At 42.3% G+C, this 16,200-nt stretch overlaps 3 protein-coding genes across 3 annotated transcripts; 1 reads left to right on the top strand and 2 right to left on the bottom strand.

Annotated features, from left to right (window-relative positions):
- The first annotated feature begins 640 nt into the window (after nucleotides 1-640).
- On the top strand, nucleotides 641-6,203 carry dbx2 (developing brain homeobox 2). Its single transcript, XM_074634363.1, has 4 exons — nucleotides 641-1,081; nucleotides 2,102-2,185; nucleotides 4,482-4,666; nucleotides 5,633-6,203. The coding sequence occupies exons 1-4, from the start codon at nucleotides 802-804 to the stop codon at nucleotides 5,825-5,827; spliced, it is 744 nt and encodes a 247-aa protein (XP_074490464.1). The 5' UTR covers nucleotides 641-801; the 3' UTR covers nucleotides 5,828-6,203.
- A 259-nt stretch (nucleotides 6,204-6,462) lies between these two features.
- LOC141767125 (prolactin-like) lies at nucleotides 6,463-8,549 on the bottom strand. The gene is made up of 4 exons (XM_074634362.1): nucleotides 8,099-8,549; nucleotides 7,852-7,953; nucleotides 7,547-7,732; nucleotides 6,463-6,827 (listed from the first exon to the last, which is right to left on the bottom strand). The coding sequence occupies exons 1-4, from the start codon at nucleotides 8,234-8,236 to the stop codon at nucleotides 6,618-6,620; spliced, it is 636 nt and encodes a 211-aa protein (XP_074490463.1). The 5' UTR covers nucleotides 8,237-8,549; the 3' UTR covers nucleotides 6,463-6,617.
- A 943-nt stretch (nucleotides 8,550-9,492) lies between these two features.
- On the bottom strand, nucleotides 9,493-16,038 carry szl (sizzled). Its single transcript, XM_074634275.1, has 4 exons — nucleotides 10,805-16,038; nucleotides 10,528-10,694; nucleotides 10,284-10,376; nucleotides 9,493-10,158 (listed from the first exon to the last, which is right to left on the bottom strand). Exons 1-4 carry the CDS (start codon nucleotides 11,089-11,091, stop codon nucleotides 9,845-9,847), a joined length of 861 nt encoding a protein of 286 aa, XP_074490376.1. The 5' UTR covers nucleotides 11,092-16,038; the 3' UTR covers nucleotides 9,493-9,844.
- Nucleotides 16,039-16,200: the final 162 nt, after the last annotated feature.

The following is a 16,200-nucleotide window of genomic DNA, read 5'->3' as shown; positions in this document are numbered from 1 at the left end:
AAATAGCAGTAAAACTGTGTTAAACTGTTATATAGAAATATTAATACAATTCCTTTTACGCAATTGCATACAATTGAAAAAAAAAGCAAGGTTACCATCAAATTCATTAAGAAATTAAAATAATGTATAAAGATAATTGAGTCATCTTGTAAGGCAATGTAAGGTGACATTTCTTAAGAAGTTTTCCTCTCATTAGCTTCTTCCACTTCGCTCATCTTTGAGCAGAAAACATCTGGTCTTAAAATTAGATTACATTACTTTGCTAACCCGTATTTATTCACACTAACGTGAGCTGTTTTTGAATCGTTTTGCGATCACAGAAAACCCTCGCAGAGCAAAGTTTCTGGAATGAAACAGAAAAAAAAAGCACATTGCAAATGAACTGCTTCGGGGTTTGAATGAGGCACAATGGGAGGCTGGAGAAAAGAGAAAACTATTTACTACTGGAGAAGACTGTTTGGTGCATGTTAAACTTTGGCCAGCAGTTCATTGTCTCTGGTGTCTATCATTTAATAGGCTAGTTGACATAATGAATGAGCCAGACCCACCTTCTGCCACTCCAGAAAGGGCCCAGCCTTATCTGAATTGAGAAGCACATTAGAGCCTCTCAGCCAATCACGACTCAGCCCCCGCAGCAAAGTGCAAGGCCCGAAAGAGGAAGAGCAGAGAAACTTTTGTTTTCCTCAGAGTTTAATGAAGTTGGCCTGGTCACTCAAGAGGGGATTAAAGGAGAATATAGTGTCACTGAGCTGTGACTGCTGAAGAGGCAACTCAAGTGTTTCGGGTCACTGTGTGAACAGGATGCTCTCAGTTCAGAGCTGCACCAGGAGGAATATGGCTGCCGGCTCTCCTCCTGCTTTACCGGGCTTCGGCAACTCCGGAAAGAGTTTTCTTATTGACAATCTGCTGCAGTCGCAGACGCCTTCGGCACGTCCAGACGGGACGGCAGGTGGACACCTGAGACGGGCAGCGTGTGAACGCCCGAGGAGAAGCTGGGGCTCTGAGCATGGAGCCTACCAGCACCAGGCCAGCAGTCCCCAGCAGGGGAAAGACTTAGGAGGACATCTTCTGCCTCACTCAGGTAAACACATGCTTTTCTTTATGAAGATTCAACAAACTAAATCTAATATATTTATTTAGATTATGTCAAGGATTTTATGTCATGTCAATGTCATTTTATTTAATGTGTGAAACTACAAAGTTACACCGTGTTCCATAATGCCAGCAATTTTTCTTTTTTTTTCTTCCATGAGTATTTTATTTCTGATTCTCCCGTTATATTCATTTAAAGGATAAATTGTTTAACTGTTTTTTTTTTTTAGGCTGGATAATGTTCATAGGTCTTCAATTTAATTTATAGATTATATATTATATTTGTAAAAGATGTCACAGATATAAGCGTGGTGTAAGTCACTGACATTTTTTTTTTACTTTTATAAAACAATTTAATCAAGAAAGATTATTAACCCCAAAAGATTATTATTGCAATTTCCCTGCTTTGCTTTTGCAAATGTTCCTGTCCCATGTTGCTGTGAGTAAACCAGAGTAAAGAAATAACTTTAAAGCCTCTTTTATAACTTAAATTATGAACTATATTTTCAAATGTTAATATAGGTCTCGATGGGGGAAGTATCACTCACTGACGTAAGAATTTAGTGAAATCTAACTTTTGAAATGTTTATGTACAAAATTTTTAATTTTAAAATCAAACAATTAAAATAAAATTACGATAAAACTGTGCAAACTTTTAAATTAGATGAAATTTCTTTTTATTATGGTGTGTTCATTAATAGAGCCCAATTAATATTTAAGCAATTCATTTTTAAACTGAATTAGTTTGTCTCTTAGATTGCGTGATTTTCAAATCAAATGTAGCTTTTAAAACATCTAAATAAAAAAAAAAAGAGTTATCTGTATCTGTGTGCATCACCTAAAGCTTAGCACTGATGTTACAACGTAGATAACAAAAACTAGACTAAGGGAGGACTCCAAATGTCTTCAGAAGTGGGCGCTGATCCAGGTATAGTCCCTTGTGGACCATACCTGTCTCACCTGTTTCCTACAGGACCAGATCTGACTGTTCCTATCTCTCTCTCTGCAGGTGTACTGAGCAGTGTTTTCCTGCGCAGCCCGCAGTATCTGCTGGCATGCTGCGGTGGGTCCAGCCCTCCCCCTGTCTTCTCCAGTGAGTGTTTTATGCCTCATCAGCGATGCCTCAGCTCCTCTCTAAGCATTAGCAGCAGGGTCTCCCATGCTTTCCACAGCTAATTACCGATGCAATGCCAAAGAGCTAATTCTCCGCTCAACTCTGCACAGCTCTATTCATAACCATTCACGGCTGTTTAGGACGGGGAAGAGGGGTGGGTTGCGAGGCTTTCAAGAGTCCCCGGGGGCCCCCTGTTTTGTACTTGCAAATACACACTTTTACTAGCGCAAATATGCAGAGCTAATAAACATCTTGTCTTCTGTCATATTAAGATTATAATTACCAGGTGTGAGTTGCTGAAAAAGGCAGATTGTTTCAAAGCTTAGCACATTAGTGAGTTTGGTTGTGAATCCCAACAGCTTCAAGTTTCATTTTCAGGCTGCATGAAATTTGAAAACATGCAGAAAACCTTTAATTGCGCCGGAAATGTTAAAATATTCCTCTGAACTGCGACTAGAAATGTCTCAGTTCATAACTTGTAGCTGTATTGCACTCCTAGTAGTACTAATTAAGACAAACCACTGTCTTATTTTGGCACTATCCCACAGCAATTGGAAGTCATTAGTTTACGCAACCTGTGATGCCTGTCAGATGTTGTTTTGAAAATGGCACAAATCAAAAAAAGCCCTCATCCCACAAGTCCCTGAGGTCCTCTTAGTAGGCTGACACTTTCCCACAGTGCCCAGCAACACAACAATGCCAAGTCGGGCCGTGACCAATTGGCACTTTCACTCCACCATCCACACGCGACCTCACCGCAATTTTTCACTGCAGCAATGAACTCCGCTAAGCACAAAAAAAACTCGCCCATTTCTCTACAGAAGAGGGCCGGACCAGGAACATCCCCCGGCCCATTGTGTGGCTAAAGAGCTTGGTCCTCCAACCCCCCCTCTTTTCTCCTGTCCTTCAACTCTCATTCCTGCCCATTGGAGACTTCTTGACTAGGACATAAAGCATTCAATGAAAGTGACTTTTATAGACTTTTTGGAGCTCATCTTCACATACAAACCGGCTTCATACCTGCAAGTGAAAAGATTTAGTGTTGGGCCACTGAGCCATCGAGTAATGGCATTTCCACTGAACGGCTCTATTGTTGGTGTCCAACAGGGCTCTATGGCCGGCCCACTGGGGCAGACACACACGTTGCCAAGGAATGACCTGGTAATCAGCTATTTAAGTGAAAGCCATTGAGTCCCAATAGAGAAGTGAGAAGCATGTCCAAACCTGTTATGTGCTCCCTAGAGGTGGTCTGTGTGCAGATTTGTCGTACAGATTAAAAAGGCAACGTTGAATAGATTGGATAAATTGTTCCACTTGACTTTTGTTGTGCGTGCACCTGTGAGTAAAGTAGCGTGGGATTGCTCCTCACAGTTCACCAAATCCCTTTTTTCTCAGCTGAAGTGGCTTTTTATTCTCTTTAGTCACCCCCAGTTTGTTAAATTGGACAAATAGAAAAAGAGAAATCAAAAGTGAGTGTGACAAAAACGGGCATGATCTCGGGTTGAAAAGGTAGGAAATGGTTGGTAAAGTGTGCATATTGATCGCGGACAGAATTGGATTTTGTGCCCTTTAGATCAAAATTGTCTAAATCCTGAAACACTTGGGAAAGTGATGGGCTGCGTCTGAAACTCCATATTGCTATTTAGTACGCTAAAACAGTATGTGAGATATTTTAGCATGTCTGAAACCTTAGTATGAAACCAACAGTACGCAAATTGCATACTACTTCCGGTAAATTATTACAGTGTGCAACGCTGGACACTACGGCGGCATAAATATCCCACAATGCAGTAGTGACGACAACATTCATAACAGACTTTGACAGACAGCACTGTAACATCAATAACGCTTCAATTTAACTGTAAGTAAAAGATTTCAATTTATTTGGTGTAATATATTTTAAAGATTAATTCAGACTTTGTCTTGGTTACATGAGGTTGGCACAGGTTACCGTGGTTACATAGCGACGTAAATTACTGTTCAGTGCGTACGAAAAGATACATACTGCTGTTAATTCACACAAACGTATGTTGAACAATAGTACACATATTTAGCATGTAGTGCATAGTATGTGATTTCAGACAAAGCAAATAATGTGCATCTCAATTCACGAAACGTAACCTCTGCATCCCCCCGGCTGCTACTTGAACCCCCGTTTCATATGAAGTTACACTTTATATTTCATCAATGACAGCTACTAAACAATGACTGATGTTGACATATGGTAGCTCTGGTCAGCACACTGACATCAATATATGCTTTTTTTATGTTTCAGAGGGAGCAAATATTCGAATGTGGTCTGCTGATATAAGTCCTAAATCACGCCGAGGGATCCTTAGGAGGGCTGTGTTCTCCGAGGAACAGCGGAAGGAGCTGGAGAGAACTTTTCGGAGACAGAAATACATCAGCAAGACGGACCGGAACAAACTGGCAGCTGATCTCAGTCTCAAGGAGTCACAGGTAATCAAGGCCCAATTAATTACATTTTTGTCTGATTAATCTCTGATCCTCAAAGACCTTAAGAAGGAAAAGGGCTGTCTGTCAAACTTAATGCGATAACGCAAATTATTTCAATGCCACTAATTTCTTTAACGCAATCGATCTTTCAGAGATTGTAGCGGCTCAGTTTCAAGCTAGAGTGAAGCTACTGGTATCATATGAAACTAGAAAAACCTAAAGAATCCACTGTTACCAACCCGGTCATACTAGCTTGTTGGGAAGGAAAAACTGGCACTCAACACAGTGAGGAGACACACGTCAGCTAAAAGCACAATATCACTCTATATTTCAGCTGCTTGGCAGTAATGTTAGCTGACCAGACCAAGGTCTCTCCATGAATCAATGCTGATCCTAGTGTTGGCTTTTCCTGCCTCAGCCTCCCGGCCGCGGCCGGAGGGAACGGGGGAGACGCCGGAGTTTTGGTCGGAGACGATAACGTTTCTCTCTGCGGAGCCCCGTCACTTCACAAGACACGGGAAACCTCTGTTGGTCTGGAGGAGCTGCAGCAGTTATTTCTGCACAAACGTCCACTGTACATTCACTAGATATTCTCAGAGCTAAACTAACTCTTGCACGTGAGAGGTGGAGCGAGAGAGTGAGAACGAGCGCAGTGTGTGAGTGAAGGCAGGCAGAGGAGCAAAGTACAGCAGAGACTCCGGTCCTGGAGACCAAAGCTAAGGTTTTGGTGCCTCCGTGTAGTTTGTGTTGGAGTCTGAGTCTGAACATCGTAGACACACGCGAGCGCGCATGGGACACCGACCCGCAATGATTTATACGTGTAAGAAGTTACAAACAGTCCCTCTAAGGTACATTTTGAACAGATAAAAAATATGATTAATTGCAATTAACTATGGACAATCAAGCGATTATTTGTGATTAAATATTTCCAGTGCTAAAAAACAACATCTGTGTACTTTCTTCATTTAGGTGAAGATCTGGTTCCAGAACCGCCGAATGAAGTGGAGGAACTGTAAGGAAAAGGAGGTTCATAACACTCGCTCCCCGATGGATGAGCTCATGGCCCGAGGTCTTGCTCAGGAGGAGGAAGACGAACCATCGCAGAACCACTCTGACTCAAAGAGTGAGAGATCAACACCACAGAAGAGAGTCTGGGACACATGAGAGGCTGGAGGGAGTGGAAAGTGAAACCAATGACTTTCTCAAATCCACAAAAAAAAAACTGTAAAAAAAGGCTACAGTGCTGGGAGGGAGGAGACTAACAATGATATTAACTTTTCAATGCATGTATAACTGTCTTGTTCCATCATAAATGTATTTAGGTTCAACTGCTGGGTCAATCATCTTTATTGCGTTACACTGGCTTCAGTTAGCAATTTATTGGTTATTACACTGAAAAGTCTTTCCAGGAAAGATTCCAACTCGTTGATTGTAAATGTAATCAGTTAAATGCACAAATGAGTCACTTCATTTAATGCATTTATATATCAGACTTTATTATTCATGTTTTGGTCAGCTTTACAGTAATACTCTGCTCATAATCCAAAAGTGAAGACCAATTTCACTTAGTATATTTTGTAAATATGTTTTTTGTTTTTTTTCATGATCATGAATTCATAGATCAACTGTAAATAGTGTTTCAATAAATCATGATTTTCACCTTGCTTATTCATACTGTGTTGGGCTTTTTTGAGTAAAACCATTTCCATGTTAAAACATCATCTACCATTCCTATAAATACAGAGAGCTTGTTGCTCCCCGTTAACAAGAAGGCCACCAGAAGCGATAGTGACGTTTTATTTCATTTTTATTTTTTGACCTTTTCATGCTCAAAAAACAAAATTGTTTAATTACATATAACAATAATATTGCAAGAGGCACGCACAATCCTCTACAGTCAAATGCACACATTACAGCACATGATGTGTAAATCAATTTGCTATCACTATTATTATTAACAGTCCGGTCCAGGGAGGGTGGTGCATTTCAGGATACGGAGGTAATTTTGGACTTTGTTGGAGTCTCTGCGGAAGCAGTAGAGTAGGTCATGGTGGTCCACTGAGTTGAGTTCTCCATGTTTGTAGAAGGAAAAGGCAGAAGAGGGGACCAAACTCTCAGGAGAGATGTGACCCACGGTGTTACCAAGCACTCCCAATAGCTTCATCTGGGGAAGACAGAAGAAACATTGAGGGTGCATAATTAATCATTTCAATGAATGAATGAAGACACATCCAGTATGTCACAGGAACAAAAAAATAACTTGAATAATATGATGAATTCCAACTAGAATGAGACACAATGCATATAGACAAGCCTGAAGTTATAATCAGGCAGCAACCTTCAGTTCTGAGAAGTGAAGCCAATGCTGAAGTGTCTTAAACCTGCATTCTTTCTAACAGCCAGCAGGGGGCGACTCCTCTGGTTGCTATAAGAAGTCTGATTGTATAGAAGTCTATGAGAAAATGAGCCTACTTCTCTCTTGATTTATTACCTCAGTAAACATTATAAACATGAGTTTATGGTCTCAATCTCTAGTTTCAAGTCTTCTTCAATACAGCATGATGTTCATTTAGTAAATTATGGTCCCATTTAGAGTCAGATAGACCATAAAGCAGGTCATCGGTGCATCCCTAATTTTGGTCATCTAAAAATGTCTTATTCAGCGTTCGGTTGTACAAAATGCCAAACTCGAGGCTTCAAAACAGCAGTCCACAAACCAATGGGTGACGTCCACTTCTTATATACAGTCTATGCTTATAATCAATACAATCACTGATTATATATACAGTGTGTATATATATATAAATGTATATATATATATACACACACTGTATTTATATATATGACCATACAACACATCTACAAACATAAGCGGATCGTTACCTTCTCAGCCATTATTGCCACCCCCTCCCTCAGCTCGTGCACCATATCACTGATCTCCAGTGCCTTGTTGGAGCTGTAGTGGTTGAAGTCTTGATTCTGATCCTGAGACATGCTCCGGTAGAGTTGCGACAGGGGGTCACCCCAGGCCCCCAGCAGCCTCAGGATCACCTCAGTCAGCTGTTCTCGCTGCACATGAAAGAGTTGATTAAATACCTCGGTGGTAAAGTACAACTTTATATTATCTCTGACAAGATCACGTATGTGCATGCATAGCCATATGTAATATTAATAACATGAACGCTCACCCCTAGCCTTTGTGCTTTCTCCTTATCGCCTGGAGTCAGTATGCCATATGTGTGGCACCTCCGTTTTTCTACGAGGTTCTTCCTGGGAAAGAAATATTGCTCCTGCAAAGACGGACACATATCACACGTAGTGATATCAGGGCTTGGAAAATTCAAACAAGGGGGATTGATGATGGATGAATGGCGATCAAAGGTTGATGGATGGTGATGGATGATCAATGTCAAAGTTGAAAATAAAAGAACTCACAAATTCAGAGAGCAGATCACTGGAGATGCCGTGCATTCTTGAAGACTGTTGTATGACCCTGTCAAAGAGGTCTGCCAGGGAAGGAACCCGGCATCCGGCCGGTCCGTAGGCACAGATCGGGGCAGTGACAACCCTCATGGAAAGCTCCAGGTACACCAGGGGAACAACAGCAAACAAAGCTGAGGGGAAAAAACTTTCAGTCACTGAAAATCATAGCATTCATATAAATAAAAAAAATTGTATTTATTTTGCCATCTTACCGTTTTTCATGTTTCCTTTCTTGCCGTGGAGGACCAGATGATGAGCAGAGCTCTTTTCCCACCAGAGTTACTACTGCGGAAGCTAACTCATACAGTGATGACGTTTGCTGATTAAACAAATCAGTTTATACAGGATAAAAAAAACGTCATTCCTCTCTTTGCGCGTCATAAGCTTCGCTTCGTTAACTGCTCACTCGAGAGCAGACAAAGCTAACCCAGGCGGAAAAATGTACTACGCACAGTAGACTGACTAGTAATGAACATTTGTGAATGGAATAAATTAAAACTTTGACTTCTTTGTGCTTAACTCTTAGTCCAAATGTGCTTCTCTTAAGTGTAAGAAGAAGAAAATAAGTGATCCTTATAAAAGTCCCATGTCTTGCTTTAGCAGTGCATAAAAAGTGTGATAAATAAAATAGTTACAAACTCATACATTTGACATAATTAGAGCCTAATTGGGGCAGCTAACAATATTCAAATCACCTAAAAGCATTCAGTATTTTCACATTTATGCACGACATAAAAATGAATGGTATCACATTAAAGTAGAGAATCAGCTCATTGTTCAGCGACCCTAGCTAGAAGTGTTCAGCCTGGTAGTGAAACCGAGGCCATTCAAATGTAAAGTGAGTGATTTATCTTCTCATTAGCGCCTCATAGCACGGCCAAGACCACGGGCCATCTACAGTGAATACAGTCATGAGTCATTCATTCAGCTTTACTTCTTTATGCAGAGACGCTTTCCACATTATGGAACGACCGATTTAGAAATGCAATGCACAAAAGTTTTCAGGAGAAAAGCAGTAAAATCTACATTGAAATGAACACATGCATGATTTGTTTTTAAATTGCATTATGCATCGTCTCTGAGCCCTTTTCAATACTTGCAAGGAAAAGAGAGCATGGTACTATAATAGTGAACCAGTGCTCTGCTTCTCCATTAGTGTGCCACCTTGTGGAGAAATGAGCGATAAGTACAGAGGGTAACAGATTTAGAGGACCTTCTCATGACTCCTGGCCTTTGCTGTGTAAAGAATTTCATTGTTGCCAGAAGACTATAAAGGGCTGAGCAGTATAGTGAACAATTGTTGCTGGTAAAACATCACACACACAAACAAGAGTATAGTTTTGCAGAACATTTTATTGTCATCTTTTTCCACAAAAGATGTCATAAATACACCAATATCCTTATAGAAAATAGAATCTACAATCGATTTACATTAATTAATACTATGTACAGGTTTGAGTGCATTCTATTACTGTGTGCTGTCAGAGCAGGGATCAGATAGTGAGCTGCTGAGGGAGGTAAAGGGTGTTAATGTTACTTTACAAATTCTCACCAACACCCAACGCCAAGAAACTCTCCATCTCAAATTCCTCCTTGATTTTGTCTTAAAACGTGTTCTAGACGTGGAATCATATAAGAAGTTTGTTCTTATGCGAGTCTACACTTCAAACACAGATTCAGATCTAAGTATCAATACATTCAACATCTGTGGTGCTTCCACTTGCGAGTGGCCACTGCAATGTTTGCGTCTTTTTTGTGCCACGGGAAGAGACGGGTGAGAGCGAGGGTGCCGTCGGAGGGCTGCACGGAACCGGTCAGCACGTACAGCTGGGACCGTCCCGGGCGCACAAGAAGGTCGGCACATCGCAGGTTGATGAGGAGCCACTTCTGGAGTAGGTGCTGGGTGTCGTAAGGCAGGAGAGGCCCCTGGCGGATAAACTCAACGTGGCCCTCAACCTCAAATTCTGGCTCTCCCGTTGGTCGGCGACGGCGATGAAGTTTGGCAGTCACAGCTGTGGAGAAGAAAAAAAAAATTAATCATCTGGGTAAGGAAATTACACATAATTGTGAAAAATATATACAGGATACACATCAACATCAACAAACCACAGCGGAGTGAAAGAATTGTGAAACTTACCAAAGTCGTGCTGGCAGAAAGAATCCAAGACTGTTTTCATTGCAGGAGCCTCCTCCACAGACGGACAGTTCTGGCAGGCAGGTTTGGGCAAATCTGTGATAACAAATTAAAGGTAATTTAACAAAACTGTAGGGCATACACTGTAATTATAGGAAACCTAAAAGAGCAAGTAGTCCATTCTGCCAGTGGGATGGCAAGGCAGTAAAGTAAAACAGAGTTCTACTAATAATGAGTCTGTGCATACCTTTGGGAAAGTGGTTGAATTTTGCGTGGGGAACGAGGCACATGCCTTCCTCGGAAGGAAAGCGGTCACAATCGAGTGCCTCGGGCCATGGGTGTCCCTGGCAGGCGAGCACCGGGGCACAGCTGTCCCTCACTGCCACACACAGGCTGCGGCATGGCTGGATGAAACTGGAGGGAAAAGAAGGACAAAATGTTACACAATGTATTTTTATTTTTTTTAAAATTTCATTTAGTAAATTTCACAGAAAATAAACAAAAGAGTAAAAAAAGATTCTTACGTGTCGAGACAGACGGGGGCGATGAGGGAGCAGAGGAAGACCTGGGCTTGAGGGTGGCAGCCCGTCTGCAACAGAGGCCTCCAGTCCTCTGAACGGGGCACCACCTCACCTTCCAGGTTGCTGTGACCCAAGAAGTTCGGCAGCCGCATCTCAGAGTATCCGACATCTTTGCAGACTTTCATCTGGTTGGGGATAGTAACGCAACGGGTGGACTGACCCATGTCAAACGCCATTAAAGGACACGCCAGAGCCAGGAGCGCCACGGTGAAGAAGAAGAAAACAGCCATACTGAAGGTTCGCAAAATCCAGAGAGGTATAGATAGATGAGCTTTTACTGAATGTTGCTCCTCTGTCCTTGAACGGCTTTGTGACTGCTGCTGCTGCTGCCGGCTTTATATACAGCAAGGTCAGCCAGCCCCATCAGTCTGTGAGTCTGTTATCAACTACCTATCAAAGACGCAGAGACGATTTGTTTGGAGACAACGGCTTGTTTTGTGATGACTGCAGACAGAGGCGGGGTGGGGTAATAAGCTGATGGAGGGTGTGTGTGAGTAGGGAGGGGAGGACAATGGGCAATGACGGCCCAGCTTTCACTGACTGAAGCCCAGTCACATAATCTGCTTCATTTACTTTTATAAGGCCAGGAGGTAGAAACAAGTAATGTGAAGACCTCATGGAAAAGAAGTTAAAAACTCTACAACATGTGGCTGACTGAAGTGCTGCTACTTGGCACACAACCTTTGCAGTGAATGTGTTATTTTGACCACTCCCTATATTATATGTGAAATAGAATTATTTTTTTTGCATTGGCTGATGTGTAAAAACAACCAAATCCCATAAAAGAGGCTTCACAGAGAGTCACAAACGCATCTCTGAAAGTTCCTTCAGAAACACGTCGGAGGTTTTTGTAGACAGACAGACAGGCAGTCTCCTTCATATCGCCGGTCTCTTTCATGTGTCCCCGGCTTCCTAATTGGAGGGTTTCATCGGCAGAGCCTCCAGTTCTCATTAGCAAAGCGTCTCTTTGGGCTCACCTGGCTTTGATCTCGCAAATAACACAAAACTCAGAGACACATGCAAAATACTATTAGCTTCTTTGGCTTATCGGTTTCATGCATCTGAATCAGCAGCAAAGAAATTCTGGCATCGTCAGCCGCTGCACACGGCAGCCGACACAAAGATCTGTGTCATAGTCTACAACAAGTTCATGCAACGAGGACATATACTTTATACATACAATACCTTTCCTTCAGACAAGCCATCAAGGTTTTATTGTTGATTATTGTGATTTTATGTATGATGTATTATGTAGTTTTTTCTTAAAAGCCTAACCAGGGACAAGGTCTGCAAATTAGCTATGGCTAGAAGTCCTATATACGTTGCATCGGTTGCACTTTAATCAAGTGTAACAATGCCTACATGTATTGTCCCTGTCAAATAAATAAATAGATAAATAGATAGATAAATAAATAAATAAATAAATATTACCGTAAATAACCAAATCAATGGGGCTGGGCAATATGGCCAAACTCTATCATGGTAAAGGTCATTTCATATCTCGATAACGATATACAGTATATCACAAAATGCCATGTTTTCTGGTAATTCCATAAACAAATAGTCTATACAAAATAACCACATTATTACAAGTCTATTTTTCTACACCCCTGTGTGAATTGAATACTTTACAAATTAAAAGTACGGAGTATTTTATCATTTTAAGAACTTGAGTGCAAAATGAACAAAACAGTTTTAAGTGAACTTATAGAGAAAAAAATAAATAGATATGGGCCTAGCCTATGTCATGATAAAAACGATATGGAAAAATATATACCATAGATCTTTTTATGTCGTTTTGATCTTTTTATATCGTTTATCTATCCCATTGCCCAGCCCTACAGAGCCCTACAGAGCCCTACAGAGCCCTACAGAGCCCTACAGAGCAACATCTGCTGTCAGGCAGACGCACACACGCTCAGTCATAACATGCCGACATCCCATTCAAGACACCAGAGATCTCGTCCTGAGATGCAGACCAGGGACACAGACACAAGTGCTAATTTGTCTCGTTCTCTCCGTCTCATGTATTTCAGCCTCTTAATTTAACAATAGAACTACATTACAGCATCATCGTATTTGTTTGGACGTCGTCTGTCTCCAGATTTAGATGTGTATCTGGGCCTGATGCCTCCGGGCCTTTTGAGGACTTGAGGTCTCTATCCCACCCGGCCGGTCGTGGTCATTGTGGAGTCAGACATGCCAAAGTAAACCCCAATTCTAGTTGGCCTCTCCTCTCATTTCTGTGCCTGTATAGCAGCAGCAGCGAGGACTACACTCCCGCAGCCAGCCAAAGCCCTCCGTCGGCCCCAGCCAAACCAGCTTTTTACAGCCTGATCTGATGAGTGGAGGCTGGTTCCAGTTCGGGTAGACGAGTGTAGCCCGTAAGAGGGGACTAACTGGGCAATTAGAGTCACAGACCAATTTAGGAGAACAATAGGTCCACACATTTAACAAGCTCCCCCTGCCAGGAGCCCAGCAGGGGTCTGTTGTTGGGCCTAATGGCTGCCCTGTAGACACGGTGTCTGTCTTGGTAATGTGTTGCCTGCCCCTGCCTCAGTTAATGAGAAGGTGATACGAGTAGGAGCTGAATGCTTTTGGGCACCTGTCTGTCAAACACACCTCACCTCTATGATAGACAGCAGAACTACTGTATCAGCTGCACACTGAACCAAAACAGAACTACTGTATCAGCTGCACACTGAACCAAAACAGAACTACTGGATCAGCTGCACACTGAACCAAAACAGAACTACTGTATCAGCTGCACACTGAACCAAAACAGAACTACTGGATCAGCTGCACACTGAACCAAAACAGAACTACACTTCTTTTTTTACAGGTCGATCAAAGTCAACATCTAAGCATTGGTGTCTTTGCTAGCGCACGTCACCCTGCTCCAATCACATGACTATGAAACAGTTTATTTTGGGGTAAATATCGGGCCAATTAGATGTTTACAATCACAACATTGTATTTCCATTTTTTCACCACACAAACAAAACATTAATAATCAGAGTTTTTGTACTCCGCAATTAAGTTATTGTAATTCAGGACTGACAGAATTTATACCAGGATCTGAACTTAAAGTGGAAATCCAGCCTAAAAACGCATTCATTGCGATCATATAACACAGCGGTACTCCACCAGGGACCCCCATGGGTCCTTAAGAGACCTCCAGGGGGTCTCAAAACATTGGGGAATAGTTTATTTTCACTATTTAATTCACTATAGAAGTGAGCCCAATGTGAGTAAGAGTCATAAGAGTGACAATTCTGATCATATAGGTGTCACTTCCTCCTCGGTTATCTCCCCAACTCTAGTGGACAACTACATGTCTAACAACCAGAATCTTTTCAGATGGAGGTCCCTCAAGCAAAATCTTCAAATCAAATTGGGGTCCTTGACACGAAAAAGGTTGAGAACCACCGATATAAACACACCGTTTTAAAAAGTCTCATCTTAAGCTGGAGTATGAGCTTTCAGTGGCTCGGCACCTGTCTGTCAAACAGACCTCCATCTGGCCAAGGAAGGATTTGTTTTGTTTTTTTAAAAGGGACTGTTTGTAACTTCTTACACTCTTATAAATCACTGCAGGTCGGTGTTTCTTATGCGCGCTCGCGTGTGGCTACGCTGTTCCAACACAAACTACACAGAAGCACCAAAACCGCAAAGTTCTATCTAGTGAAGCCCGTCTTGCAAAACAGTGTCAACTAATCCTGCTCCAGCCTCCGGACCACGGCCAGAAGACACAGGGGAGACCGTAGCTTTGGTCTCCAGGGCCGCAGTCGACGCTGCACTCTACTCCTCTGCCTGCCTGCCTTCACTCACACAAGGCTCCACCTCTCACGCACATGCGCGCACACTCCACACTGCAGAAGAGTTACGTTATCGTCTCCGACCAAAACTCCGGCGTCTCCCCCGTTCCCTCCGGCCGCGGTCGGGAGGCTGAGGCGGGAAAAGCCAACACTAGGATCAGCATTGATTCATGGAGAGACCTTGGTCTGGTCAGCTAACATTACTGCCAAGCAGCTGAAATATAGAGTGATATTGTGCTTTTAGCTGACGTGTGTCTCCTCACTGTGTTGAGCGATGCTCCTTCATGTCTATGTAGAGCGAGCACAAGCGCCAGCAACAGGACGCTAACTTTCGTTGACTTAACGGCCACAGGTTTCGCTGTTAACAAGTAATTTCTAATTCTTACAGAGTCCCTTTAAAAAGGCACATAAATGGAAGTCGACATCTGTGTAACCTGTGCAACATAAATCTCGTGCTATATAGGTGTAAACTTTTTAATGCAGCAACAAATTGGTCAAAACTTAAACAGGAATTAAAATTCTAGTCTTTAATGTATGTAATATATAAATATAGAACTAAATTGAATAGATTGGCTCCATCGTCACAGATATCCGATACAGCTCTTTGAATCAGCATCGGCCCGATATCCGCTCCAGTATCGATGCATCCCTTGCACACCATGGTCGTTTAACCGGGATATCAGGTTCACAGGTATCAATTCTACATTAAAATAAAACTAATTTTGAAAGGGCTATTTTAAATATTCTATGAGCACAAAGTCAGTCCCTACAGTAGTGTCAACGACCCAACTTCAAACACCTGAAGATCTCGTCAACTCAAGTCTTCCTGCTCCAAATATCCAGCTCAGAAAGATGCTGAAGTTATCTTCCAAAATCATTTGAGTAGCAGGACTTAAATTCTGTTTGCTGTATTTTGTCCCTCTACAGTTCGGTCTCCATTGGCAGAGTGGGACAGCACAACAAACACCTGAGACATACATCAAAGACAGAGGCGTGTTTGTGAAGGAAAGGAGGGGTGGAGGGGGGGCGGGAGTGTCTGAGCTGGCCTGCCTTGCAACACACAGTGAACTCAGATAAAAGCCGTCTCCTCCTTGCACATAAGAGACTCATTAACTAGATTGAACCCCCATTTGGCCTCTCTTCTCTTCTCCCCTCCCCTCTCCACCCTGCTGGGCTCCAGTAGGACTGACAGTCCGTGTGCAGACTGTCAGTAGCACTCAATTGTCACATCCAGTCTCCGGGCCTTGTGGGTAGACGCCGCCACGCCGAGACGAGCAGACAACTTAAAAACTACAGACATCTGTGGATCGACTCGGTAGGCTAACTCAGGGTAACGCACCTAACGTAATAAAAAGTCAAAAATGTACTGCACTGGGAAATTGCTGTTGAAAATCAGGCCAATTTTGCATTGCACCTGGTCATGTACAAAACTTAATATCTTTTGGCAGGACTTCTCTGACATTATGACAAGACTTACAAGATTACCCTCCGCATTGGATCCGCACATTTTCTTATCAGGGA

The sequence above is a fragment of the Sebastes fasciatus genome, chromosome 4, assembly GCF_043250625.1.
Source record: "Sebastes fasciatus isolate fSebFas1 chromosome 4, fSebFas1.pri, whole genome shotgun sequence".
Classification (NCBI taxonomy): domain Eukaryota; kingdom Metazoa; phylum Chordata; class Actinopteri; order Perciformes; family Sebastidae; genus Sebastes; species Sebastes fasciatus.
The sequence above is the reverse complement of the archived record's forward strand: the minus strand, read 5'-3'. Positions and strand labels throughout refer to the sequence as shown.